The sequence below is a fragment of the Mesoplodon densirostris genome, chromosome 3, assembly GCF_025265405.1.
Source record: "Mesoplodon densirostris isolate mMesDen1 chromosome 3, mMesDen1 primary haplotype, whole genome shotgun sequence".
Taxonomy (NCBI): Eukaryota; Metazoa; Chordata; class Mammalia; order Artiodactyla; family Ziphiidae; genus Mesoplodon; species Mesoplodon densirostris.
Window position 1 is genome coordinate 146,867,065 of NC_082663.1, and position 18,834 is coordinate 146,885,898.

General features: G+C 40.6%; 1 protein-coding gene and 1 non-coding gene across 8 annotated transcripts in view; both read right to left on the reverse strand.

Moving 5' to 3' along the window:
* Positions 1-18,834, reverse strand: part of HNRNPM (heterogeneous nuclear ribonucleoprotein M) — a 39,579-nt gene that overhangs the window by 12,627 nt on the left and 8,118 nt on the right. For 2 of the 7 annotated variants that reach the window (XM_060094232.1, XM_060094228.1), the window contains exons 1-8: positions 9,491-9,579; positions 8,190-8,381; positions 7,372-7,525; positions 6,461-6,510; positions 5,526-5,586; positions 2,616-2,717; positions 1,295-1,339; positions 759-836 (exon numbers count right to left, since the gene is read on the reverse strand). In XM_060094232.1, the coding sequence (XP_059950215.1) occupies positions 759-836; positions 1,295-1,339; positions 2,616-2,717; positions 5,526-5,586; positions 6,461-6,510; positions 7,372-7,525; positions 8,190-8,381; positions 9,491-9,568 (760 nt within the window). In that variant the 5' untranslated portion in view covers positions 9,569-9,579. Of the gene's footprint in view, positions 1-758; positions 837-1,294; positions 1,340-2,615; positions 2,718-5,525; positions 5,587-6,460; positions 6,511-7,371; positions 7,526-8,189; positions 8,382-9,490; positions 9,585-9,669; positions 9,678-10,579; positions 10,633-18,018; positions 18,189-18,834 lie in introns of those variants that run through there. The other 5 variants (XM_060094231.1, XM_060094229.1, XM_060094234.1 and 2 more) reach the window with 4 other exon arrangements.
* Positions 13,508-13,580, reverse strand: TRNAA-CGC (transfer RNA alanine (anticodon CGC)). The gene has a single exon. It is a non-coding gene; the product is annotated as a tRNA-Ala (tRNA).

Sequence of the window (18,834 nt, forward strand, 5' to 3'; positions counted from 1 at the left end):
TTTCATAACAGCAAGTTTCTCCTGGTATTCTATAGCCCTGCTGGTGGGTGGGGGCGGGGTGGGTGGGTAGGGGTGGGGGGTGACGCCTGAAGGCAATTCTAAAAGGCAGGATCTCAGCGTGATTAAGAGCCAAGCTCTGGAGCCAGACAGCCGGGATCCATATCCCACCATTACTAGCCATCGGACCTTAGGCAAGTCACTGTGGGCCTCAGTTTCCAATGAAATGGAGATAACAGTACCTACACGTCATGCGGTTCTTGCGAGAACTAAATGAAATAACACAGTGTTACTACTACAAATGATATAATTATATTTCGGTTATTAAGTTGGGAGGGCTGGAAGATTTAAATAATAGTATGCCAAATTTTGCATTATATAAATGCTAAATTAAACAAATGCCTCTGCTCACAATTTGGAGACATCAGAGCAGATGGTCAAGAACTCACCCAGTCCAGCACTCCAGGGGAGGCAAGTGCTGGAGGCAATAGGAAAGCTTTAAAGTTTTACTGGACAATTATTGGGAAGATCTGAAACACAGAAAACCTCAAGAATTTAGTAACTAAGAGAATTAACACTTCCCTACCACTAAGTCTAGCTTCTGGAATACAAACTATTTAAGGCAATTCAAAGATATCAGATTCAGTACAGAAGTGGAAGTGAGAAATCACTTATTAAAAATGGGTCTGCTGCCTAAAGGTCACCTGAGAGCCAACAGCCAACAAAGGTAGGTATAAGCAGGAAGGAAACACAAATCTTACCATTTATTCTGCCCATGTTCATCCCAGATCCAAATCGACCCATGTTTTCCATACCACCACCAAAGGGTCCCTCCATGCCTGAAAGAGACATTCGCATTTTACCACCAGCCTAACAAGACTCAGACTGAACAAGCAAAGAAAAATGTTTTTACAAGTTTCACCTACAGCATTTTCTGCCAGAAACTCACCAAGTTTAAGGGCTTTTGGAGAAAAAAAGGCTAGTGCCCTTACTTAAAAATCACATCTTCGAAAGGCTTATCTGATCCAACCCCCTCAATGAAGAGACAAGCAAAGAAGGCCCAGAGAGATGGAGTGATTTGCCCAAGGTCACAGAGCTAGTTAGTGAGAAAGCCAGAACCAAAGGCCAAGACACCCACTAGAAGGATCAACAGGTAAAAGTAATTTCTAGACTCAAACTTTTTGGAAATCTAAGTGAGAATTTCATGCAGGACTTAAGAGAAAAGGAAGGGGGACAAAAAAGAGGGAAAACCATACCTAAAAGTAATTACATTTGTACTTCATTTTAAATTTCTTACCTCCCATTTTATTTATTCCAAATCCTATGCCTTCCATTCCCATTCCTTAAAAAGAAAAAGTCAATGCAAACTAAAATTATGTCAAAGCAGTAAAGTTTGAACTTAAAAAGCACAAGAAATTCCACACCAGCAAATGAGCAAAAATATCCCTAACTACAAACATATTTTAATTGTCAAGTGCAAAAAATGGAGTGGGGGCTCTTCCATTTCAACTGTCAAACTAGTACATTCCAGGAAAACTATTTAAGCCTTTAACAAAATAATCACCATGTGACGCAAAATTTTATAGTGTCCACACAGTTTCATTAAATGCCCAAGTTAGACAGTTTTAAACATGAGATATAAATATCAGGTACAGACTAGGGAACAGAAGTAGATTTAAAACTCCCTTTTAAAGGTAAAACGCTCTAAATAAAAAGCAGTTCCTCAAAACGCTGAGGCTTCCCTTCCTGCCACCCGCAGCCTTTCCTCTGAGGTATCAGTTAGGGGATGTGGTGTTCAGACTGGTATAGCCAGCCACCCAAGGTGATGGGCCAAGACGTTTTGATCAGCCCCAGAGTTTAATCTGGGAGGGAGTCAAAGGATATGCAGAACTGACAGTAGTAGGGTAGAGGGCATCCATCTTGCAATTCAAAGAATTTCAAGAAAGACATAGGCCTGAGGTTATAAAAATGAAACGCTTTAAAATGATATACGAATGCTTCGCTGCACGAAAACGCTAAAAAGTGAAGTTCAAAGTTTATTCTACACGCCAAAGCTTTTATTCATTAGCTATTTCTTTTCTTCTTAAACAAAGACAACACTGTGCATCATTCGTCCTTGTGGCCTATGACAGCTATGCTGTCATGCAATGAGGCCCTCCATACCTTTCTGCATCCACCAACGCCCCTACCTCTAGAAGCCATGTTAACACCAGGTGAGAACCCAAGGGGGTCTGGGTAATAGACTGTGGCAGTGCTGTGGTCCCAGGATCAGGAGACCTACAGTTTCTGTCACTAACTGACAGTGTGACCTTGAGCAAGACCAACTCTCTGGCTTGCCTCCTTTTACCAAAAGGCTTAACTGAGTACCTCAGCTCAGAAGGTCTCGTGAGGATAAAATGCAAAGCATAATAGCTTTAGAAAAGAACACTCAACTCGGTAAAAATACAAAATACTGTTTTTATCAAAATGTATCAAAGATAAATAAGGAGGGAAGTAATTTTGTCCCTATTAAAGCCTCATTCCATTTGAACTATTCAATGTCCAATTATCCCAATAGTTAACTTCAATAACTTTAACTTCCCCAGAAATCCCCAGTCAAGGCACACCGTATTTCTCACCTGCAGGTCCTATGTTGCCCATTCCAATGCCTTTATTCAAATGATTGGCATCAATAGGCTGCCCTCCTGGTCCTAACCCCATGCCAATACCACCAAGTCCATCTGAAAGGAAAAGAGAAAGTCAGAGTATTGATTCCACGTACTCAGGAAACCATGACTCTCAAAGGCAAAAAGAGCCTTTGTTTACTGTGTTGTAGCTGTCACGCTTATCCCACGGCCCACCTCCACCAGCAAATCAAGGGTCTAATCCATGAGTCAACAAGGGTGCATTTGGGAGCTCTCCCTTTTAAGGCATAAGCTCTTATACAACTTTACAGATTAGAGTGTGAGATATGTATAAAACAAGGGCACCACGTGCCACAACTACTGAAGCCCACGTGCTGAAAGCCTGTGCTCCGCAACAAGAGAAGCCACCGCGTGAGAAACCCACTCGCCGCAACTAGAGAAAGCCCATGCACAGCAACAATGACCCAATGTAGCCAAAAATAAATAAAGGAAAAATAAATTTTAAAAAATTAAATTTAAAAAATAAAACAAGGGCAACTAAAAATCAGTCCACGTGAAAACAATAGAGAAGAACCATGAACAACCCACTCAATGAGAATCGTGAGCACCGATTTGTTTCCCTAAATCGTGAACTGAGAAATGTTTAAAATCAAAACAGGCAACTAGAGACATCAGGTGGCAAGCGGTACACATATGCCCAACCCACACCTCTCAACCTGGAGACCCAAAGGACTTTTCTCACGATAAACAATGTCATAAACCAGCCAATTAACACACGGGGCTCACATATTCTGACTCGGCTGTAGGCGGTTTTAACAGCAATGAAGCTAGTGTATTCAAAGAACTTATCTTCTACCCAGAAAGCTTCCTAAGGCGTGCATCGTACCCAAACCACCTTCAACTCCCTGCTCCACAAACAGGGAGCAGCCAGCAAGGCCTGACAGCATAAGACACTTACAATGCTCTGGGTCACCATGGGTCGGAGGCTTAAACCAAGACCAGGTGAGATTTTTGAAACGGGAACAAAGTTCACTAAAACAACCTGACACCAGTTCCCAAATATTTAATCTGATTAAAATCCCTGTTCTTAAACTGCATAGAAATAGGAGCAAGAGCTCACCAAGGTTACTTACTCCCTAAAGCACTGAAGACTTTGAAGTCAACCCTCTGAAATGTGCTGGGGAGACCAAAAGCCACAGATAATGGGCTCCCTGGAGCCCAGTGTGCCAGCCGAGGCTGCCAAGCAGCCCTCACCCCCCTCCTCCAGGCCCAAAGTCAACAAGAGCCATCGCCCTGTTTCTGGGTAATTACTGCAAGTGATCACACCGATTATGACAAGGAAATGGGGTCCTTAACTTTCAACAGATAAGCCATCTCCTATTCCCAAAACCACAGACCTCCACTCAAAATCTGCTTCTACGATGCTTCTACAATCCTAAACTGCGAAGAAGAGTTAGTGTTCTAGTCTAAGCTCCCATTCAGTTCAATCTCCCACGGCTGAGTCACTGCTCCAGACAGGAGGGACTGGCCGGCCCTCCAAACAGCTCCACCCCAGCAGCCTCGACGGGGGAAGTCCTCCCTAGCACAGCACAAGCAGACCTTGCCCTCACCCACCACCCAGTCTTCCTTCTACAGATTAGCCCTGCCCGCACCGCAGATTCCCCAGCCCTCACGCTACAGCAGGCCCTCACTCCCACTCCCTGGGCTGTCTGTGCTCAGGCTCTGCTCCTCTCTGTGGGCCTGCCAGAGGGAGTGCCTAGGACTTCACTACTGTGCGCTGTTTCCACCCACGCGGTGACCAACCAACCAACAAGCCTTCCCTGTCCCAGGATAGATTTTCACTTGCATGTTGCGAATAACACTGTGTAAAACTTCTGATCACTGTACTTCACACACCGTAAAAGTCACCCATTTAAAGTGTGCAGTTCAGTGATTTTTAGTATATTCAGAGTTACACAACCATCACCACTATCCAATTCCAGAACATTTTCATCACCCCCAAGAGAAATCCCATCCCCATAAGCAGTCACTCTCCACTCACCCCTTTCCCCAGCCCCTGGCAACCACAATCCACCTGTTGTGGACTCGCCTATTCTAGACATTTCTCAGAGATGGAATCAAGGTTCGTCCATTCTGTAGCATGTATCAGTACTTCACTCCTTTTTACGGCTGAGTACTATTCCACTGTGTGGATTTATCACATTTTATTTACCCATTCATCAGCTGGAATCATGCTGCCATGAACACCTGTGTACAAATTTCTGTGTGGATGTTAAGTTTTTAGCTCTCTTGTAGTATACCTAGGAGTGGAATTGCTAGGCCACATGGTAATAACCAATCGCTTTTCAACCGAAGTGCAACCTGGCTTTAATTCCCTTTGCAGTTTGTTTCTTCCCAACTACAGCCTCTACATCCTGAGTGGCCTGCCTCACACCACAGTGTAATCCTAACAATCCTTCCTAAGTTGTGAATCTCTCTACTCATTTTTTCACCCAGAAAAATCTATAGGGCAAACAAACAAACAACCTCTTTGAATGTTTCACTCAAGAATGGTCAAGAGGGCTTCCCTGGTGGCGCAGTGGTTGAGAGTCCGCCTGCCGATGCAGGGGACATGGGTTCGTGCCCCGGTCCAGAAAGATCCCACATGCCGCGGAGCGGCTGGGCCCATGAGCCATGGCCGCGGGGCCTGCGCGTCCGGAGCCTGTGCTCCGCAACGGGAGAGGCCACAACAGTGAGAGGCCCGCGTACAGCAAAAAAAAAAACACAAAAAAACAAAAAAAAAAGAATGGTCAAGATAACTGACATGGCACAAGAATGACATGGCACAAGTTCAAAGGTAATTGCAGTTTTCTGGTTAGAATAAATCTAATTCAAAATTTTAGCCATAATAATTGAGACACTTACGGGGAAGTTGTTGTGGACGCTCAGGAGGGAAAAAATCTCCCTTTGGTAAGGCCCTCTCATCCTGAAAGAGAAAGTGAATAAATCTCAGTATTCCCTGCAGTACTGTTAGCAACAGCAAAAGATGGAAACCATTTCTATCAACAGAGGATGGGTTAGATACATTATGATACACCCATGCCACAGAATAACATGCAAGTATAAAAAGGATATGTGAGAGTTGCTACCTTTTGTGTAAAGGGGGAAAGATTTTAAAAGTACACATTCATATCACTGTGGGGGATAGATGGAACCTGGGCACAAAGTAAGAGCAAGACTCCCACACTGAATTTTTCATGCTTTTTGACTTCTGAATCATGTGAAGCAATTATCTATTCAAAAAACTAAACTGAATGTTTAAAGGAACTAAAAAATTCCTTTAGAGCTCCTTTTATTTCCTTCCTGATTTGGAACCCTAACTAGATTGCCCTTGGCACGTTCCGGTCATGCTTGTATTAATACTGTTATCTTTGGCATCTTGGGCACAGCCAAAGCTGGGCTAATGTTTATACTGAAACTCTTCAACAGAACTTTAAAGGCTTTCTGAATCAGACTTAATTATGTTCACAATAGATATGATGCTAATTAAACGTACTGCAATACTCTGAAAACTGGCAACCTATATATATAAAACCATTCTGTGAAACTGATCACTTGCTCAAGCAGGATACGCAAGTGACCTCCTGACCATGCCAATAACTGTGCAAAGGAAAAAATATCTGACGAGGTGCATGAGCAAAAAGTTATTTCTGTCATAAATTTGCTCAATGTGCTGTACCCTTTAACTTGGACTGATCCATAAAGAAAGTACAGTGGCTATGTGTATGTATACTCTTAATAAACCCATGTTTTTGCTAAACTTATCCGAGTATATTAAAGGAAAGATCCTATTAACTTACCATTTTCACGTGCATTGGTCTGTCAAATAGCAGTTGGCCATTAAACATAGCTGATATTACAATTAAGGCTATTTCCTGCAATTCTAGAAACATGCACAGCATAACAGAAATACCTAAGAGAAAAATACTCCAACTGCTGCTACCACAGTCCCTCTAAGTGGTGAATTTATGAGCAATTTTGATTCCTGTTTATACTTTCAAGTATTTATTCCTACAGTAAGCATTAAAGGGACAATAAATAACACTCAAGGGGAAAAAAAGGAAACCTCAGCTTACTCCTTAGGTGTGGCGCGCCATTCATAAAACCTTACACTTCTCACCAAACCATCCTCCTCTTAAATTAAGCACTGACATCAGTTTTCTGTATGTGTCCAATAAGCCAAAATGTTCTACCATTTTTTGGAGTACCACGTTTTCTGGGTAATATATTCAGTGACAATCTTGCCTGAGTTTATTGACAGTGTTCATGTGTAGTATTCTCCCCTTGACTACAAAGATGTAACTCTGAGGTGAGTAGGGTGAGCAGCCTAGGGTCAGAGAGAAGTGCTTCTTCCAGAATTCTGTCAATCCACTGGATAGGGCCCTATAAGGACTTACATATGAAATAACACTGAATTTCTCTCCATTCTTTGGACTTCTCCCTTCAAACCAGTCTCCTCTAAAAAGAGACAATGGAAAAGACCACTCATGGACATGTGCCTGTTTTCTAACCATCTCTTCTATCTACATAAGTACAATACTATGTAGATACTTTGTACTCCCTTAGTAATATCCATAGTAATGTATTCTCTCTAGTCACATAGGAAATACTAATACACAAAATTACCACTTCCCCACACAAACCTGTCTTACTAGTACAACATTTAGGCTAAACTAAATTCACCAGGAGTTGAGTTCCAATAAAAGGATACATATAGCTTGCACAGCTTCAATGGACTGCTCAAAAGTAACAGTGCCTATTCCACGACTTTTTCCATCTTTATCCTCAAGAATGTCTGCTCGGACCACCACACCAGCCATACTAAAAACTTCCTTCAGTTTCTTCCAGCCAACTTTATAATCCAGCTAATCAAGAGAAAGGGGAGAAAGATCTCATTGTAAACATTTTTACTACATGAATGTGACATGCCCTGGTTGGAAAACAAGCATTAGAAAATGTCACAAAAATAATGTCACAAAAATATGTTAGTATAATTTTTCAAATAGGATTACGAAGGTTTGCCTTCTACTATTTACTCTCTTTTCTCTGAAATAACAATTTAAGTCACCTCATACCTTTCAAGTTAATGCTTATTTTGTGAATACTAAAAAATGCTGTTCCCCAGATAAGGTTTACCATCATCCTCCCCAATCCACTTTCTTTTAAAAATACTTCCCTGTGCAAATGGCAAAGTATTACCATTCACCCAGACATTAACAGGAAGAGGGAAATGTCGATACACAATCTCTGCTCATACACTTTACCCTGCACCTACTTTTATACACACCAGCAAAACTCCATAAACATGGCCCCAACAGGACCATGGTCAAGCCTGTGTGACTTATGACTGCAGTGGTCATTAGGGGACAAAGCCAAGCCCGAGGATGATTTTTTAAATAAATCAAGAAGATAACATAACCCTCTTTTAAGTTTTTCTTCTCAAATGTCAGAACTACTTTTATAACACATTGACAAGATTGTCTAAAGTAGAAAATCAAACTTTATGAAACAATGTTTCCATTTACTTACATTTGCTACAAATACTGTGCTTCCAAGTCTTCCAGCCTGTAATGCATGGATAATCTCATTTGGGATGTTAGGATTATTTAGGATACTGGGTGGGATATTAATCATTCCTGGGCCACCTGGTCCCATACCCATCCCACCAGTCGTAGCCATCACCTTTTGCATTGCTCTCCTGGCATGTTCACCATCAGGATCCTAAAACAAGCACAAAAGGGTTACATTTAACTGACCCAGTGACAATTAAAACCATGCTCCCACAGTAAGTGATACCCCCAAAACTTCAGAGATTGAGAGGTTGTTTGGAAACCATTTCTCAAAATCTGTAACAAAAAATTCAAATGAAGTAAAACTAAACCACCAGGCCAGGAACAATTCTAGCCAAAAGAATGAGGAAGAAAGGAAGGGTGTAAAATTTAGCTCTCAATTGAACTAAGTAAAAAAACAAAAATAGGGAGGGGGGGTGGATGACATGATTAAAACTTCCAGGTTGAAATAAGATCTTCAAGGGCTTGGTACAGTTGAATCTCACTAACTCAATGGGGTTTTATAATTTCTGCAAACCCAACTGGTGATTTTCCCAAAAGTTTGAAAACACAGCTCTAGACCACCAAGGTACTCCATCCTTCAGGTATTCAGGCATTTGACTCATGTGTAAAGTCTGGAAAGGTTTAAGAATCTCTGGTGTTGACAATATTCTTGAACTCTCTGCCCTTCTGCATGCTACCTTCACACAAGAGAACTTAAGCGCTACCATGCTTTCCTCTCTGAGCTCGCATATACTGACCTTCCTCCAAGAATAAGAGATAAAAATAAGTCAAGGAAGGATTGAATTAACAAAAAGCCTCCCAGTTCCCTCCAGGGAGAGAAGATACCTGATTTGGATTAGCTATGAAAAAGGATTTAAACTCATTTTAAAAAAGAAAAAAGATGGGCCAAGAACAGGGTTCAGACTGAGTAAAACTGTAGATGTAGAATACCTTAAAACAAACAAACAAAACAAACAAATACACACACAGTAAAAAAAAAACCATGGACTCAGTTTGACTGCCCCTGAGAAAACCAAGGCAGGCTGGCCTAACACAAATCAGAGATGTTAGGAAGGCAGTCAGCTCAAGATGTGCTCAGCCACTATCCCAAAGTTCTTACAGGAATGACTGCTGAAGCCTGTGACTGACCCTCCCCGTTAACGACAACAGGTTGTTCTGCTCCGTAAAATGTCATCAAGGACTATTCTGTCTTTACCTAACTCCAAACAGGGACACTCGACAACTACAAACGGTATCCACAGTGTTTCATGAGCTTACTTCTTTGACTTTCAGTGGTCTTCCACTCAGACTATGCTTGTTTAGAACTTCAGCAGCTTTTTTCATGCTCTCTTCCATCTTGAATTCAACAACGCTATGAAGAGTCAAAAGGAAATGAGTGAAACCAGTCCTACAACTTAGAAGGCTCAATTGCCAATAAGTAACTAGACAATACTTACGCACATCCCTTTGGAAGAAGCCACAGACAGTCAGAAGAGCAAAGGGAAAAAAAAAAGAAAAAAAAATAGTGAATTTCAATGACAGTTATAAATTTAAAATATGATTTATGTAACAGTTTTTAAATTAACCCTTCTAAGGGGAAGCTGACAGAAGTGTCTTGCCTAGCCTTCCTTATTAAGAGCTCAGCTCCTTGGTATCTCCTCTTCCTTCACATTACCAGCATTGCACTATAGCTGCTGAAGTTATAATGAGCAGACCTAAATTCAGGTTCTCCAAGAAATCACACAAACTTTAGATCTGCTTCTCTCTGTACTCAATCAATTCCTTATCATACTCCTCCTAAATCCATCCCTTCCATAAATTAAGCTCATCCTTTTGATTATTCTAAGCCATTCTATTGCACGACAGAAAATAGTTAATTTTCTCTTTAAACTAGGCCAATTTTAAACGTTCAAGTTTTAGTATTTGTTTTACAATTTACTGGCACAAAGGCAACTTTTCAGAATCTTTGGTTCACACAACTTTCAAATACAGCAAACAACCAAAAAAAGTAACATTTTCTAGACAAGAACACACGTTTTACATTAATATACCACCGCTAAAATTCCATGCATAATTCACACACAGCCAATTCCTCTGTTAACAAAGAGACAATGCTGCTATTGGTCCCCAGTTATCCAAATTGGGCATCCAAACAGAATACCAAAAAGCTCTTTGCCCAGCCATTTGGAAAAGCGGGACTCCCGTTTGCAAATCCCCTCCCACCCCACTCCAATGTTTGGCAAAATCAAACATAGCTACTATAACATGAGCACTCACTGCCTTCCTGATTTCATTCGATTCCACGCCACCATACAGTTACATTTTTCATGTAGTAAATCCACAGAAGAAATTCTCTCAGACACTTACCCTTGACTTTCCTTCAGCGTCCATTAAGAGCTCCACGTATGTTACCTCACCAACTACAAATCAGTTTCCAGACGACACATAAACCAAGGGAGAAAAGCCAAGAAAACAATGGGAATTTAGAACAATCATCAGCAACCTTGTATGGAGCCTCTGCCTTATAAGAAAGCCCAGAAACACTCCATATTCTCTAAACCACCACACTAGGCATTACAGGTGTGCAGTAAAAGTGGGTGAAACTTGTTAACAATGTCCTTGATTTTCCTCCCACCTCAAACAAGCTATTTCCACAGATTTCCATATCAATTTCCCTGTCTGAAATACTCATTCATGACTAGAGGCAATCCAAATCTACAGGAAAGAAGTCTGCGTGATTCACTTTTTTGGGGAAAGAGGAAAACAGTTTTACAAATACACTCTTAATATTGCAAGAAGGTGAACAGCACACAAATTGCAATGCCACTGAACTGAGCTCAAATGCTAACTACAAAGATGTGTATATGTATAATATATATCCTCAAAGGCGCACACATGGCATGGCCGGCTACGTGGGTGTGCAACCTATCCAATCGCATGGGACTCTGCACTGAGGGCCATGCACTTGGGTTTAATGCTCTGTTGCTGTCTTGAAATTCTCAGTAATTTTAAAATAAGGGGCCCTGTGTTTTCATTTTGCACTGGGCCCCACAGATTCTGTGGCTGGTCCTGCACACAGCACTAGGCTCCACAACCGTCACAAGGAGGATGTGTAAATATTCTATCACAAAACCAGAGCAGCATCTGGATTCTCTTCAGTGAATTAAAATTAAGCCAGGCTGTATTCTTGCTGCTCTCTCAACCTTCTCATTTAAGGACACAGATAAATGCAACTTAGAGCTCAGTCTGCATCTAAACAGCTACACAGACTCACTTAGGATGCTAATCTATACAAAGGGGGAAAAACAAAGCATTTCAAAAGATTCTGCAGATTTTCCTCAAGGTTTGGATTGCCAATTCATGACCACCACAACCAGATGTTAGAACCCACCTAGACAACCACCAAAATGGCTGCTGAACTTGAAGATGGCACACAGACACCAAAAAAACCCCAGAAATTTAAGTGTTAACTTTGTGGAAACAATATCTAAGCAGGCTCTCCAAAGTCAAGAAAGGGCTTTTGTTCTAAAAAATACTTTTTCTTTTTTAACGATTATTTTTATGATGGTAAAGCCTTCTCTCCTTCAGTTTTCAATTTGGTTTAGCAGCCAAGGCTAAAAATAACCCTCTTAATGGGCCCAAGTCCTTCCTAGTCTAATTCCTTTGTTCAAAGGATATTAAAATTATTATGAAGATTTTAAAATTAATACACCAAGACTGAAATGTAAAATAAAAGTATTTTTAAAAATTTGAAGGGCGTATTTATTAGTAGTATATTTGCATGGCAGTTGACAGCAAGAAGGCCAAGTGTTCAAAGTTTAACTGTACAGCCTCACCTCCCTTGTCCTTTCCTGAAATATTACAAACCAAACCAGCACTTTGCACAAAACAGGAAGGAGAATCAGTGCAAAGAAATGAATAAACCAATTAGGAGGGACTGGTATAGTTTAACTTCTGGACTATGTACAACTGAAAAATGATCACAGCCAAGGGACAGTCATACAAATTGGCTTTCTGTTATCCTTACAAAAATAAAGCAATTCCCAAAATGTTGTGGTCATTCCTGAGGCCATGTTAAAAGCCATTTGTTTCAACAGCAGCAGCCATTTGAGGACCAACAGCCCGTCTCCACGTTGATGAAAATGCCAAGTAGTGTCAAGACAGTAAAGAGACCCAACCCCAAGTTTACTTCCTAGAGCTGTGACTACCACCTAATAACCTTAAAAATAACTAAAACAATCACAGTATCTAACAGCTGTAACTATGTTGTCAGAATTCAAACATTGTTGCATTTTCAAAGTTTCTAGTTTGTGCCTGTAAAGACACTGATTTATATCAAAAAGCTGTCATTGCAACCCAGAAGCCAAGCAAGTCCAAACCAAACTTTTTTCCATGGTCATAACCATTTTTACAAAAAGCCAGGTTTAGAAATTAGGACTTTTTCTACTTCACATTCTAGAGACAGCACAAATCCAACTTCAATCCTCTGCACCAATACTCTGCTTAAAATGTTCCCTCTTTTTCCCCAAATGGTATAGTTGTTTATTAAAAACAAAAATTACATTTAAAAAAGCCTCCATCCTATCAGTTTAGCCATAGGTTAGGCAAGCCTTGCGGCTCTACCACGAGTAGTGCTGTTCCCGAGTATCATCAATAATGACCATGCTCCTCATGAATTCATAATTTTCTGATCTCTACCCTGAGAGACCACATCAATTCAGAGATGTAAGCAAATCACAGTTACAGGATCTGCAACAGTTGCCAATTCATACTTCTGTACAGGAAGAGAATAATAAAACCTTTAAAAGACCACCTCTCTTTTAGTTCTACATTATTAAAGCAAAGACCCGTTTAGTATAGTCAGTACAACTATCAACAAAACTTTGAAGGCAAAATTTACCAACTATTCATAGTCTGGTCACATTCAATGAAATGAAGTTTAAAAGAGCAAATCATCCAGAGCAGATCAGTTAGGACTGAGGCAGAGTTAACAAATTGGCAGTAGCAAGTCTCACAGACATGGAATTCACAGGTATTAATGAAAAATACTGCTGCTCCTCTCATTCCTGAACATGGATGGAATCCATGGAATCCCAAGAGCAGGCCACTAAGACAAATTCTACTGCAGCTTTAAACATCAAAATATCGAAATGAAAAAACTAAGACTCTGAAAAATCTAATGCCAAATGTCATCACCTACCTTTATTTTATTTTTTTTAAAGGTAAGATATTTTAATATTTATTTATTTATTTATTTGACTGCTCCGGGTCTTAGCTGCGGCATGTGGGATCTAGTTCCCTGACCAGGGATCGAACCCGGGCCCACTGAATTGCGAGCACAGAGTCTTAACCACTGGACCACCAAGGAAGTCCTTACCTTTACTTTAAAATGCTCAAAGAACTCATTATTAACCAACATTTAGGTGGATTATTAAAAATACTACCCCAAGAATAAAACATATCATGAGGGTAAGATAATGAGCAACCCCAAAAGAATTCACGTAGTCCCTTGGAGCTACTTTGATTTAACACTCCTGCACATACTTATATCACAAAGAGTATTTGTTTCTGTATTCTCATTTCATTTACTGCTCAAGGTTGAAACAAACACGCGCATGCACACACACACACACACACAAGTACAGGGGCTAAAGCTTCACTGAAAAGAATTCAAAGGGGGGTGGGGGAGGAGCTCCAAAGCAGGGCATGCTCTAATGGAAGTGTGCATGGAATAAATGCATATTTTAACTTGGAAAGCCTGTTTCTTTAATATACAGACAACTTGAAACACGGCAAAATAATTATTCTATACAATGATTACTCAATTTATGGAAAAATTAGAAAATGATTAAGCACCTTCTTGCTCCTAATTCCATGGACAAGAACAGAACTCTGCCTCTCTAACTCGACCAAAAACCAACGAATAAGCCAGGCAGGCTGCACTATTAAGGTTCAACCCAAGTACCCACAGATATGAATGCTTTAGCATCAACAGGCCTTTCCAAAACGCAGGCTGAATTTCCAACAAAGGAAAATATGAAGGAGCCAAACACACTGGGGAGGGATTTTTACTTAAATTGAAAATAAAGTTCTGCTCCACAGACCCACAATGTAGATTATCTTCAAGAGCCAACAGAGACTTACTATTGGACTCTACTTGCCCTCTGGGCCTCAGTTTTCGGTCAGCTGGAAGTTGAAACTGACTTAAAGTGATGTGTTCAATAAAAACAGAAGGATTAAGTTCTTAAGAAATCTTTGCTTACACAAGTTAAACTGACTGCTGCTAAACTGGAGACTGATTGAGAGTAAGCTGTATCACTGACCCTCCTTTCTTTCCTCCTCAAACTGTTCTCCATGTTTACTCACTGCTTGTGCAGCTCAGTCCTGCCTCGCTTGCAGCTGCCCCACCTTGATGCTGCTGGCTCCCTGGTTAGGCCAGGAGAACAACAGCCCGACGACGAGCTTTCTTCATCCACACAGGACTTCTCGGTAATGTAGCACAACAATATTTAAGTTTAGAATTCCCAAGATCAATCACCTTTTGTTCACGAAGTCTTAACTTTTCGCCCAGACCTTATGGTCAAACACTTTTGAGATGTGTATCCCAATATCGATCCAGTGATGAAAATGAGGTAGCTGTTGAGACTGTTAAGTCACTTTCAAACCTGGTTTGGCAATCTCCAATTCAAATTTCCTATTACACTGGCTCTCAATTTTTTGTTTCAATCCACTCTTCAGTGTTCACAGCAGTCATTTGTTCCAAGTAGTATCTCCGTTAAAAAATAAGTATGATCAAAAGGAAGGACAATAGAAACCTTTCCTTTGCTCCATCAGACACTTAGAGCAGGAAGGGGAAAGCTCAGGGAATGCTCAAGTTCAATTCTGCAGGCTGTTTAATCCATGTCCCTGCATGATATGATGGGGGAGGGGGCGGGGGAAGCACCCTGGCACAGAACAAAACAAAGCTCTCAGTACCTTTTCTCTTTAAAGTCAGCAATGCTGATTTCATGATAGTGCCACCAAACAAGCCTTGTGATCCCATCCAGGGGAAAAGGCATAAGCGGCTTGTTCACATAATACATGTGTTATTAATAGGATCTCCTAGAAGGCTGTTAAATGCTAACAAACACGGAGAATATACACTTGGTGTCCAAGGAGGGGGAAAAGATCAGGAACTAGGAAGGGGTACATGAGGCACTCTCAGGCATGATTATCCTTAGGGAAAAAACTCGTCTTGCCATCTCAAAGCTACTACTTGAGTTCTGACAGGCAGCAATTATAGGCAGTGCTGCAATGACAGAGCATTTTTCAGATCTTTAAGCCAAGGACAACTAATTCTAGCTATTCCACTAGTTTCCTGAAACAACAGGACTATGATTTCATCCGGAACAGACTCTTAAAATGTAGACTGATAAAGAGTGGTTGTATTATAACAGCCCAAATCTCTGTGGTTTGCCCACTTCAGAGACTATCTTGAGACTAATACTTTTAGAGTGTAAGTGCCTCTATCCGCAACTTTTTTTTCCTATGCAACAACAGTCTGCAAAAACCTTAAAACATGTGCAACGCATTTCAAGTAAATATTTCAGATTTCAAATAATCATTGAAACATATTTTTAGTGTACCAAGACATGAATTAAAATATTTTTAAAAACCACATAATGAAAATAAGGACATTTTTAAGAAATCGTACGTATGTAAACAGTAAATTTCTTTAGACTTCACATACTGAATATAAGATTTACCATAAAAAGATTACCTTTCTCTTATACATCCCTTTATCCACAATCCAATACTTCTAATAATTTAATTAAACAGAAAAGTAATTTAACCTGTACAGGGGAGCTCTAAACAAGAACATTTTAAGGTTTGTTAAGAATAACTGATTTACTGCACACCTGTAATTCTAAATTACACCACCAAAAATACACTGAAAGGGCTGAGCCAGGGCATTAATAGCAGTATGCCAAGGGAATATGAGAACCAGTTTGGAAGTATCCGAATAAACCACCAGGCTGGCTCCACACTTAATACAGTGCAAAATAGGAAATTGAGGTGAACTGCTTCTACATCCAGAAACGTCATGGCTGCTGCTGCTACCAGCTTTAAGGCTTCCAAAACTGAATTACTGAATGGTAAAGCAGTAAAAATGTCACCTACTTTATCCATCATGTCCCAAAACTGGTTCACACACTCCTAAAAATGGAAAAATAATTTGGCCTGCAATCTCTTACAAAATTCTAACAATTGCATTTTCAAAGCCACATTCCTGGTTCTTGGAACTACTATACCTTATTATCAATGGAAGTATCAATTCAGCGGTTCAACCAAATCACGAGAACACAAATTTGGGGTTATTCCAAAAACTAATTCGAATGAGACCCAACTGTACTGTACAGAAATTCTAAGCTTTATTGAAGCAGCAGTCCCAAAAACCAAGAACACTGCATCTGGGATGCCACATGACACGCCCTTCAGACAAAAAGAAGAAACTTCACTCTTGCCCTAGGAGCATTGGCAGGAATGATTTGGCTGATCAAGGCAGGAAAACAAATCTCACACCAAAACGTTTTTCCATCCATGTTACCTGGAGAAATACTACATGGGAGCAGCCTACATGACTGTACAGAGAGGTGCATGGTGCCTAGTGCTTCTGGCATGTCATGGTTGAATTAAGTGATGGGACAATGATGGAAGTGGGCCATTCATAATTTCAAGACCCAATGCTGGGAGCACCAGTACACATACCAAAATGGCCTATCCAAGTGGCATCTGTCACTGAAATGTTAATCATTTGACAAATCAAGCTCAAATCTCTTTTCATTATGAATGCTCCAGAAAAACCAGTACCTTTCAGTCCTTCAAAAAGACTCCATTTAAGAATAATTTGATTCTAGGTTTCCTTTGGGGTAGGGGTGAGGGGAGACCTCAAGGCATTAGGCAAATGGTTCTCTATCAATAATTTTGTTTAAACGTGGGCTGAGCAATCTCTTTAGCCCTGTGTGCCACCAGCAGGGCCCAGAATCAGGAAAAGAAGACAAAAGAAGCAGAACAAGAGTGTGAAAAGAAGGACACACTTGGTGTGCATGGGGGTGGGGGTGGGAATGGGGGGGGGTGTGAAGCAGAGGACCATGGGGGCAACCAACCCCCTAGGACCTCCTGGTGGCAGCAGAGCTTCATTCAGTTGCTTCCTCTGCCCTAGGCCAGACTTTAACACCAGGGCTGTGACCGATGTGTGCCTAAAGGCACCAAATTACACAGCAGATGCTTTATTTTGAGCTATCCAATTGCCAATCTACTCTGTGTTTTCCTCCCCAGGGTGGGGAAGCCTAACAGTTTAAATACAAGCTACGGTTTTATAATTTAGGATCTGAGCAGCACAAGTTCCACCTACCAAATTTTGATCCCAGGAAGACAGCCACAAAATTTAAACAAACTACCTTCCCGCCAGAATTTTAAAACAAAAAGGAAAAAGAAAAAATTTCTCCCACCTCATATGAAGAATTCAAAGTTTCCTTAACACAAAGAGGCTCCCCTCAAGCTTAATCAAAGCCCTATTAACCATATTAAGCCAGTAAAATCATTCGTAGGCCAAGGGATCAAACAAACAACCTGTTTGACACACAAGTGCATGACCACAAAAAGTAAAAATAAAAAAGTAGGATGGGGGGGCTTCACTCTCAAGCCTGGAGAGAACACATGCTCTACCCAGAACAGCTTCACTGACAAAAGAATAACCAAGGAATTATCCACAGAGAAGATGACACACCAACCTTCTGACCCTACTCAACCACCAGTACCATTACCTTTTTCTTTAACCAGGTCTTTAAGTGACTGCCATTTCACATCAAAAGGTATGTTTGTAATGAAGGCTCTGTATCTTTTAGTTGGATTGGCATATGGCTCAAAGCGATTGCCTCCTCTTTTTATGTTTTTCTCCTTCCTCTTCTCATTCTGAGCTGGTCGTTCTCCTTCACTGAATTCAAAAGAGAGGGGGGAAAAAAGTCCATATGTTAGCACAATACTAAAGACAATATTTGATTTTCCAGGTTTACAATCCCACATAAAGTTACATGTAACACAAGACTAATATTGATTCTGATTTGAGACAAACTAAAGTGGTCCATACAGCAGAAAATTGCAGTAGTACACTCCTTAAAACCCACCTATCAAAAAAAAATCATTCCCAAGACAAGTGTGCTTTCCTAGGCCTTCACACACTCCTGTGGGGCTCAAACAGAGGTGGGGGAGACAGGCCAACTCCCTGCCCAAGGTGCTTTAACTCCAAGACAGAAACAGGAAAAGAGAAGGAAGATTTATAAGATTTCATGGAACAGAAATGAGGTGGTACACACAGGCCCAACCAATCTTAGCTTTACAAATAAAAGTGTCTTTCATTGTGGGAGGAAAAACATTGGACTCAGGTACTTGTACACCATTAGCAGCATTATTCACAATAGCAAAAGGTGAAAACAACCTGTGTCCACCAACAGATGAATGAAATAAACTAAATGTGGTAGATCCATACAATGGAATATTACTTATTCAGCCATAAAAAAAGAATGAAGTGCTGATACATGCTTCAACACAGATGAACTTTGAAATCATTATGCTAAGTGAAA